Here is a 10,293-nt window from a genome sequence, read left to right on the forward strand (position 1 = left end):
TTGTTCAGAGTATTTACTGTTATTTATGTATGCTATTGAAAAACACAGGTATTTCTTGTCATTTATTGACAATGTAACGCTTTATAAAACAGTATGAAATCAAAATGACACAATGACAAACAAAAAGGAGTGCAGAGTCATACCCCCTGCCAGGATCTGCTGCTCCAGTTCAGCCATCTGTTTCCTATAGGCCCTGAGTGCTGCTTCCTTGAATGTGGGTCGAACACGCTTCTTCGGTGGGGCCTCTGTGGGCTTCTCCTCTGGAACATTTTTGTTTTCATCCTCCTGCTGACGTTCCACTTTTTCAGACACCTCATTGGCCTCCTCTATTATCTCATCTACCTCCTCTAATTCCTCATCACCCTCTTCCATCTCCTCTGTCACATCATTGTCCTCAGTCTCATCTGGTTCTTCTACATCTACATACTCCACCATTGCTTCATATTCAGCAGTGTCCTCAGTGAGCTGGGTTTCATATTCCTCACTGTACTCTTCATCATACTGCTCATCCAAACTGCAATCATACTCCAGAACACGTGCCTCTTTACCTGCCTCATAGTCTTCTTTAGCTTCAAAATCTTTTGAAGCCTCAAAATCTTGAGAGACATTATCTTGAGATGCCTCAATGTCATCAGACACATCATAGCCCTGAGAAGTCTCACACTCATGTGCAGGCTCATTTGTCTCCTCTGTATCATTAGCATTAGTTCTGTTCTCCAAGGTAGCTAGTACCTGCTCCATCACTTCAACATAGTGGGTCTCATTGTCAACTGGTTGTTCACCAGCTTCTGCTTCTGCACCTGTTTTCTCTTCCTCCGACTTGTAGAAGACAGGCTCTGTGTAGACATCTGAGTCTATTGTAGTACTAGAGTTATTTGCGGTGGAGGTGGACAGGGTGCGGAATCGTCCCATAAATGATGAAGAGGAGTTGGTTGGCTCCTCAGGAGGAGCAGGGGTAGTCTGAGAGCCAGACTTCCAAACAACCTCCAGAGCTGACTTAGCCCTCTGCAGTGTAGAGCCAAAGCCAAAACCAAAGGACTTCTCACTGAGATCTATGCTGAGCCTACTACTCCAAGACTTGGGAACCTCCTCAACCTTTTCCGTTCGAATCTCACTTTGACTGCGGTACATAGATGTAGACTTATTCTGGGTCTGGTGAAAACTATGATTGACATCCAGTTCAGGGAATTTGTCTTTAGGAACTGCTTTGGGGGTTTCCTTAGGAGCATCTTTAGAGGCTACTTTTGGTGCTACTTTAGCAGCTTCTGTTGGGGTTGCTTTAGGGGTGTCTTTTGGGGGCACCTTAGGACTCTCTTTAGGAGCTACCTTCGGGGCTTCTTTAGGTGGAATGTTAGATACCTCTTTAGTGGGTATTTTACCAGTGTCCTTAGATGCAACTTTTGTCATCTCTTTTGGGGCTTCTTTTGGGGGTAGTTTTGCAGCTTCTTTGGTAACCTCTTTAGCAGCAACTTTCAGACCTTCTTTAGATGCAACTGGTAGGGGCTCTTTAGCAATAAATTTAGGGGATTCTTTAGGGGAATCTTTGGGGGACTCTTTAGGGGTTGAGACAGGGATTTCAATTGGGGTTATTTTAGGACCGTCTTTAGGGGACTCTTTGGGACTTTCCTTAGGAGTCGTTATCGGGCTATCTTTTGGGGCCACTTTAGGAGTGACTTTGGCAGCCTCACTAGAAGTTACCTTAGATGTCACTTTAGATACCTCTTTAACGGTGGGCTTTGTGACATCTTTAGGTGTTAGTTTAGGACTGTCTTTAGGGAGGGCTTGAGAAGATTCTTTAGCTGCTGATTTCTGAATCTCTTTAGATGACTCTTTAGGAGCTGCTTTAGAGGTCACTTTAGGTGAAACCTTAGCAGTTAACTTGGGACTTTCTTTTGGCAGTATTTTGGTGGTTTCTTCTTTAGGAGCCAATTTAGTTTGTTTATGTGTCACTTTAGCAGGAATTTTAGGGGCATCTTTAGATGATACTTTTGTGCTTTCTTTTGTGATCACTTTACATCCCTCTTTAGACTGCCGAGCAGATGTCTTAATACCAGACTCCCGCTCTGTGATTAGAGGAATGATGTGGGTGGTTATAGGTGGTAGAGAAGATTCTCTGTCAAGCATCATGAATTCTTCATCTCCTTCAAATTGTAAATCAACCTCCTGACATTTAGTGATGTTCTCTGGAAAACCAGGAATGGTCGATGGGTCAAATGGACTGCTGACCTCTATGGAGGCATCCAAGCCAGAGTCAGCACCCTGCTCCAAATGATGCCAGTCTTTCCAGGGTGATAGATCACCTTGCAGAGAGAGCTGGGAGCCACTGTAGTGGCTTCTGTCCCCAGACATGCAGACAAGTCCATTGCTGACCCCACTGTCAATAGTTTCTGTTGTCTCAACCTCGTTGTGTTCATAGGTTTGATTTTCATGGCTGAGTGGGTGACTAGGGCTAGCATACCAGGAGGAGGCCATGTCTTCTTGTTTTCTCTGCCACAGTTCCTGATCTGAGGAGGACAACAGGGAGCAGCCATTAGCCCGTGTAAAGTACTGGCTCTCTGAAAAGTCTTCTGAGTATGACTGGCAAAGCTTTGAGCAGTCAGACTCAGAGCGGCTGAGTTTAGGGGTGGAATAGTCACTCTGGGACAACCAACCAGGGGTCAAATCAGAGTAGTAAGCCTTGGCATGCTTGTCTGGGTCATAGTAGGAGTCATCAGCATAGTGAACTGCACCTGAGTAGCTTGCTTCTTCTCCTGACCGGCTATGATCATGGGATCGCCTCTTCTCTGATTTACTCTTGTGAACAGGCTTTGAGATCACCATTGCATATTTATTTCTGCTTAATTCATCTAATTCTTTATCACTGTCCATTGAGTCCCAGTCATCACTCTCCACTACTTTATCTTTTCCTGAGACCTTTAGATCCATGCTTTCATAGGTTTGTGAGGAAGACATTGTTTTGTCTTTTCTCTCCTTTCCATCATGAGTTAAGCTGTCAGTAGAGACTGTAATTCCAGTTCCTTTAAGTTTATAGCATTTTTTCAGAACTAAATCCCGATCTTGGGTTGTTGCAAAAATGACAATAATAGGGCGGGGTTTTGCATTAGAACATTCTCTTTGTTGACCTAACCTATGAGCAAGCTCAATTTTTATTGTTTTATGGGCATCAAGGAAACCCATTTTGTCTTTTAGTATTTTATATATTAGACCCTCTGTTTTCTCTGACCTTTCTTCAGGTACATTAAGGAACCGCAAGGTTGAATTATTGGCCTGTTGGCTAATTTGTTTTATGTAGTCATGGATATCACGTGTTTCCCTTCTAGACTGGACAAATCCTGAGCGAAGCTGCTCAATCTCACTCTGAACGACTTCCACACTACTGGAGATCTCATCAATGGAGCTTTTTAGGGCATTTACATGGCCGCGTAGCTCAGACAGTTCGGTCTCTATCTGGCTGATCCCTTGAAGCTCCTTAAAGATCATCTCCATGACATCCTGGGTCTGACTGATGCAACCTGTGGAGGAGGAGCCAGGCTCCAGGGTTGAACTCTTTTGCTGCCGTCCAGCACGATCCAAGGACTTGCTTCGGATGCCCAGGGTTTTCCTCCAGTTGCTCACCTCAGAGTCTGAGGAGACACACTCCTGACTCTTTTTCCATTTTCTTAATTTGCGTAGAGCACCCAGTCTAAGTGTATGTAGACTGGAGCGTTCCACTCGCTCACCCTCAGAACTGCCATCAGAAGGAGCCAAACTGATGAGGCTCTTCCTGTTCCGTCTTACTGGCATAGTGTGTGATTTATGCTCATCCAGTCTCCGGACAGGTTTTGTCTCACTTAAGGAGTCAGAATAACTACTATCAATCGAAAGAACCTCAGGAAAGATGGTTTCATTATTATTCAAAAAAAGAGAGTTTTTTGGGAGTCCATTTGCTATAGCTACACGATAACTGAAAGTGGGTGAAAGAGATGAGCAGTCGTTCTTTCCGTCGTCTTCTTCAAGCGATATGTTACGTGCCGAAGAGCATTTGGAAATCTTTTTCACTGTAGTCTTCAGTGTAGTAGAGAGAGTTAGATTGTGTGCTTGCAAATCAGTGGTCAATTTAGGCTCTTTATTTTCGCTTCTCTCTTTCTTCTTTATTGGGTTTGCCAATTTCTTTGTAAACATTCCTTTGCAAATCTTTTCAATGTAGGATGATATAGTCTTGATTAGGGCAGAAACCATGGATGGCAATCCTGTGGAATGTTTTTTCTCATCGAGTGAAAAAAAGAAGAAATTGGCTGAGAACACAGCAGTGGTGAGCTGAGCAAAATCAACCTTTGCTGATAGTGGAGCTCAGTTCACAATCACTAAAACCACAGTCCATGTAGAGAGTCACGAATACTTTTAAATCCAATGGCCTTCCTCCAGAAAAGAAACATCTCTCTGAAAGACAAAAAAGAATATTGATTTTGTTACAGATTGTCAGATCACACTTAAACACAAGCAGGAAGAACCTATACTGATATATTACTTTGCCCACTGTCTCAGTAAATGCAATCTTTTAAATCTTTAACATGCATAAATGAAACACAAAAGAAACTGACGATTCACATGGTGAAAAAACAGATCTCCATCTGAACATTCAAACACATAACAATTTTTCAGTTTTATTATTTAATTTTATGTATCATTAACAGTGATCTGCATGCATTGGGGGATGTGGGGGTGCTTAAAGTGTATAATCATTTGCATGTATATATGACTGTGTGTGCATTTGTGTATGTGTATGTGTAAGTCAAGGTCAAAAGACCCACTAGCTACATTGATGTATCCAGCTTCTACAGCAGGAGATAGCCAATTCTTCTAATTGTCTCAGTTCTACAATACTCTTGTCAGAGTGCATATGGGAAACAGGGAGTGCAAAACTAAAAGATGATCGTACTTCAACAGGGTTTTTATAATAGATAAAATCTAGCTTAATGATAAATGCTGAAGCTAAATAACCTGATATTTTGTCTTAATACAGTAGGACAATATTTAATTTTCAACACATGCATTTTCTAAAATCATAATCGGACAATCTGTTTTTTGTTTGTGTTTGTTTTTGTTTTTTGTTTACATTTTCCATATATTGATTATAAATAGAATGATGCGGATGTTTTCACTAATTAAAATGACGACGTTAATTACCTATGTTGTCTTACATTTAATGTCCCAATTTGATTAATTGCAATGCTTTAGTACCATTGCTGCAGGAACCATTCAGGTGTCATATGTGCACATGTGCAGCAGACTATATATTTATAAAGAGGACAAAAAAGCCACCTTAGGCCTATGGAAAACAGGCCAGGGACCTCTTAAGTCATGCTGTGTATATTAAACCTTCAAAAGCTTGAAGTGTTTCTGAGAAGTGTGTGTTTTCTATAGAGTGGAACTGACCAACTGAGTCTCAAAGAGATGTTTGTTGTGCAGAGGATCTGACAGCTGCTCCACATTAGTTCTGGGGTTTAGAGCTTGATGTGTCTACAGTCTCATGACCACAGAGACATGCTCATTTCAAATGAGCTGTGAAACACAGCATCAGTTAGCTTTTATTGCTGGGTTTTGAAGAAGGACCAGACATTAGCAAACACAGTTTAAGAGTAGGTTGCCAGCATAGATTTGTTACTGCCAGCACCATGTGATGGAATGAATCCACCAGTTTGACTATTTGTTAACTTCACAGGATAAGGTTCGAGGGAGGCCAGAGGCTGGAATGTTTGTTCAAAGAAAACACTTTTTTACTGTATGTAATAGTTAAAGGTCTTTTCGCAAAAGTACAAATCTGAAAAGATGAGCTGCAGCTTTTTTTTGTCAATGATATAGTATGGTATCACAATACATGAAAAAATCCTGATTTAGCTTGCAATTCAGTTAAATGTATAAAGCCCCTACACTCCCACACAGGTGTTTTCACTTATGTTGTTGTTTTAAACCATTTTTGTGGGCATGGACAGACTGTAATTGAAATCTCCCTCACCCTTGTGTTAGCTTTGTTGCATCTGTTGGTGCATGGTGTTGGGGAAACTTACACTCTTACCATTCTTATTCTAAAAGTTACATTCTACCAATATTTTCAGTATTAAAGTATAATATTAGGAGTTGGCCACACCAAGATAAACGGCTAGTGACATTCATTCTCCAGTTGCGTGCCATTCAGCCATTGCAGAAGAAGAGTGTGCAACAAGATGATGTAATTCAACGAATGGCAGTTAAACATCAAACAATGGAAAACCATGTGGAAAAACAGGATGGAAATATTGCATTTGTTTTTTTTCATGTATTAATTTGAGGAACGATACAGTCTCTTCATTGGTCCACACATATCTTTAGTTTAATGTCTGCTGCCTCTTTTCTATATTCTGTATTATCTATTCAGTGGAGCAGGAAGTAAAAACTTCTTGGAGATATTTCAATTGTATTTATTTTTTTAGTTTCCAGCGTTACTGGAACACTGGTGGATGGAAACACACTCATTTATTCATTTTGAGAAAGGTTCTGACTTTGAGGAAAACATCACTGGTATAAAAGAAAAATACTGATAACAGCTTCTCTGCTAATGAAGTACTGCTGCCACTCCTATGATTTGCAGAGAATATTGGATACCATAAGGTTCAAGTATGGGTTTTGAACCATGCTGATTGAGCCAGTGCTCATGGGTAATGCAAGCTCAGAAAGTCTCCAATAGTATGGATGTCACAAAAAAACACTGCTGAAATATGGGCTGCCTGGTGGACTCCTACTATAAAACAACTACTGCCCTTGAAGATGGAATAAGCTTTCTGTGAGGTATAGCTTTTGTTTTTTTTAAGGAGGGACAAATTAAAGGTCCTCACACAAGTGTCTCCAGTCACTCTGCCTGATTAGACCTCTGCTCAGGGAGAAGTCGGATGGAGCTATGCTGTTAAATAAGTGAATGTAGGCCAGAGTCTAATCAGGCAGTATACTGGTGAAAACACCTGTGTGAGTGGACTACAGTTGTCTTGGGCCATAAGAATGAATTAAGAAACAAATGACCTAGCAGGGTCACTGTTGGCAGTTAAATCAGATGTAAGAGTCCTGGATTTTAATACTGTTGACGATGCTTTATACCAGAGGAGAGCAAAGTCAAAAAACACCTTTTTTCAGGAAACACAAGTCATGCTGTTATGCTGGTTTAATTAAAAGAGCAACAATTTGTCAGGCTCATTGCTTTGCTGATTGATAAGCGCTGTGACTATATGTTGTTTTGGCATGATGAGTTATTCAAAAATATCTAGTGCAGGGAAAATAATATTATACAATTGTGAGAGGCACCATTTTATAATTGGAAAACAAGTCTTTACGTATTATCAGTCAATCTGAAATTAGTGAGTTCTTTTCCTATTCGGTGATTTCTTATACAGTAGCTTGTAAAAAGTAATAACAAAAACATCTGCTTATTAAGTTAATATAATTTTTTTTTTTTTTGTTTAACCCGTTGAATAACACAATATAAGGAGCAGAATGAAATGTGGGCATTAAATAAGTGCTAGATGAAATTTTTGATGTGGATATAATGAATTAAAATTAGCAAAATCTAACTGAAATAGTAATATAAGTAAGATGTGACTAAATTATAAATGAGTTGGGTGACACCAATAGCAGATTATAGAAACTAAATCAGTTGGTTGCGAAAATGTTGGTGTACTATGGTGGATGATAATCATTTGCTCCTTTTGGCTACAAAAAAGACTAAGATCAAGTTTGGCAAAAAACTCTACCGTCTTGTTCAATATTATATGGAGCTTAGAGTTTGGCGTTGACCTTTTTGTAAGACATTGTAACGTTGTTCTGAACCAGGGAGCTGGTTTGTCATGGCTATTGAAATGATAGCAGTTCTTGCTTGGCTCTGATACAGGCCCAATGGGTCAGCAATGCTGAGTCTTCCCCACATTTGGCTGCTCCTTTTGTCTGGATGACAAACTTTTGCTGCCTTTTGCAGAGGCTGCAGACGTGCATGTAATATATGCATGGGGACACTGTCTCTGGGTGAGTGTAGGTACAGTCTGAAGATATTTTGCTCTGTGGTTGTCAGCGTTAGAGTGCTGGAAGCTGACCAGATGTGGCTTTCAACAATACTGTAACATTACCAAATGATCTATTAGACTATTCAAGAGAGTTTCAAGTTCCAGGTACAGAAATTGGCTGGAAAAATGAAAAAAGGAAGCAAAAAGTATTAACATAATATTGGAAAAGATTCAGCATACTGCAGCTTAAACAGAATGAACTTTGGCTTTGAGCCCAGCTTAGGTGTAGTTTAAAAAAAGGAAAAAGATGCATATTACATCATTAATAGTCAAAAATAAAAACTTAAAAAATTGTGTCTACTTGGTTTGGTTTGTTGACAGCAGATCTTTGTGGAACCGGTCTTCAAAGGACATTGTCTGATCAGGAGGAATATTTTGGACTTTTTATGAATATCATTTTTGAAGTACAGTCCTGGATGAAATTATTGGCACCCCTGAATTTTAAGTACAAAATTGAGAATATATTCTCAATATTCAGAAATAAATGCAAATTAACAAATTTTGTATAATCAAAATATTTTAATTAAATGTCAACAGTAAAAAAAACAAAACAAATATAAAATAAACAATAAATAAAAAAAACAAAACTTGTTTAATAGTGAAATAATACAAACACAAAGTGTACGCCAGAGACCAAAGAGCTCTAATTTGGTTTGATCTGTCCATAGAACATTATCCCAGAGAGACTTCGGCTTATCTATGAAAGTTTTTGCAAACATTATTCTTGCCTTTTTGTGCCTTTCTTTCAATAGTGGTGTCCTCCTTGGCTCAGGCCCATGGAGCGCTACTTGGTTTAGTGTGCAGCGTAAGGTACGGGCTGGTACGGCTCCAGGAAGCGTCTTAACAGTTTTAGGACTGTGAATCTTCTTGATAACATCCCTGTTGAAACAGGGATTTCAAGATCTTTGGCTATGGCCTTGTAGCCTTTGGAACTGTTATGTTTTCTGATAATAGCATTTCTGATGCTCTCCGACAGCTCACTTGTCTTCGTCATTGTGGAAAAAGAAACTGGAAACAATCAGCCCGTTTCTTTCTAATGCAGTAAAAACATCCTTCATTGGTTAATTCAAGTCATGTGAAAACTGAAAATTTAGAGCAGGTGACTTTTCCTTTTCTTTTTTTTTTTTTTTTTTTTTTTTTTTAATTATGTTTGAGGGAACTAGTTTAAATTCATCAAAAGGGTGCCAATAATTTTATCATGCATACATTTTATGTCTGCATTTTTTATTTCACTATATGAAAGCATATTAAATATTCTGATTATACAAAATTGGTTAATTTGCATTATGTTTGAAGATATTCTAAATTCTCTACTAAGAAAGGGGTGCCAGTAATTTCAGACAGGACTGTAATGGGTTGAAACCACAATGTGCACATGGCCCAAGTGTTGCATTTATAAAAATCATTTTACTTGAAATGCCAATCCAAAAAACTTTGAGACCCAAAAGGCTTCTAGTGCCAAAAATGGGGACTTTCAAAGTTCTGTAGAGTTCATAGTCCACTTAGTTATAAATCCAGATTCGTTTTTCTATTCATGGTTATGTTCATCATTGCATGAAAATATATGTGGCTTCAGCGAAGTAGTTTTTGCATAACATTTTACATACTACCCTTTCAGTTCATAATATACGATTTGTAAAACTGATATTCGATTTTTAGAAAATATATTTAACATTAATGTTTTTTAAAGCTTGAATTGAATGACTCAGTTATTGACCATTATCATAAAACGCTCCACACAAAATACACTTAATAACGAGTGCTGGTTAATATTGACCAATTATTTCAATGCTTTTGTGATGCAATTTTGTAACATACTTAATATACTAAATTAAGCTATATCCCAAATCATGTCTGATGGTGTCTGGAATACAGTGTGTCACTGTTTACTGTAGCACACAGTGTAACGTCACTTGTGTAAAGCACTGTGCTGTACACTGTCCAAACAAATCACACTAAAAGAGTACTAGTGTTTAATGAGTGTTGATTACCAATTAGGGAGCTGCCTTTCTCTTTACAGAGGCAGCATCCTGACATCTGCATGTTAAGGTTGGACAAATGAAGCATTCACCCTCTTCCAAAACTACAATTGGTAAGGAAATGACTTGATAATGCCCACAAGGTACCACCTGTATCATCCCATTAGAGCGTAATGATGCAAGAATTAGGAGAAAAAGGATGACAGATAACTAAATCACCATATCCCACTTGCACATGTTATCAATTTGAC

General features: G+C 39.0%; 1 protein-coding gene across 1 annotated transcript in view; it reads right to left on the minus strand.

Annotated features, from left to right (window-relative positions):
- LOC120789765 (protein unc-13 homolog C) overlaps window positions 1-4,218 on the minus strand; it is a 99,649-nt gene extending 95,431 nt beyond the window's left edge. The window contains exons 1-2 of the mRNA XM_040126743.1: window positions 1,599-4,218; window positions 122-1,442 (exon numbers count right to left, since the gene is read on the minus strand). Coding sequence (XP_039982677.1) covers window positions 122-1,442; window positions 1,599-4,218 — 3,941 coding nt within the window. The remainder of the gene's footprint in view (window positions 1-121; window positions 1,443-1,598) is intronic.
- Between the last annotated feature and the right edge of the window lie 6,075 nt (window positions 4,219-10,293).

Source organism: Xiphias gladius, chromosome 1 (assembly GCF_016859285.1).
Source record: "Xiphias gladius isolate SHS-SW01 ecotype Sanya breed wild chromosome 1, ASM1685928v1, whole genome shotgun sequence".
Lineage (NCBI taxonomy): Eukaryota > Metazoa > Chordata > Actinopteri > Istiophoriformes > Xiphiidae > Xiphias > Xiphias gladius.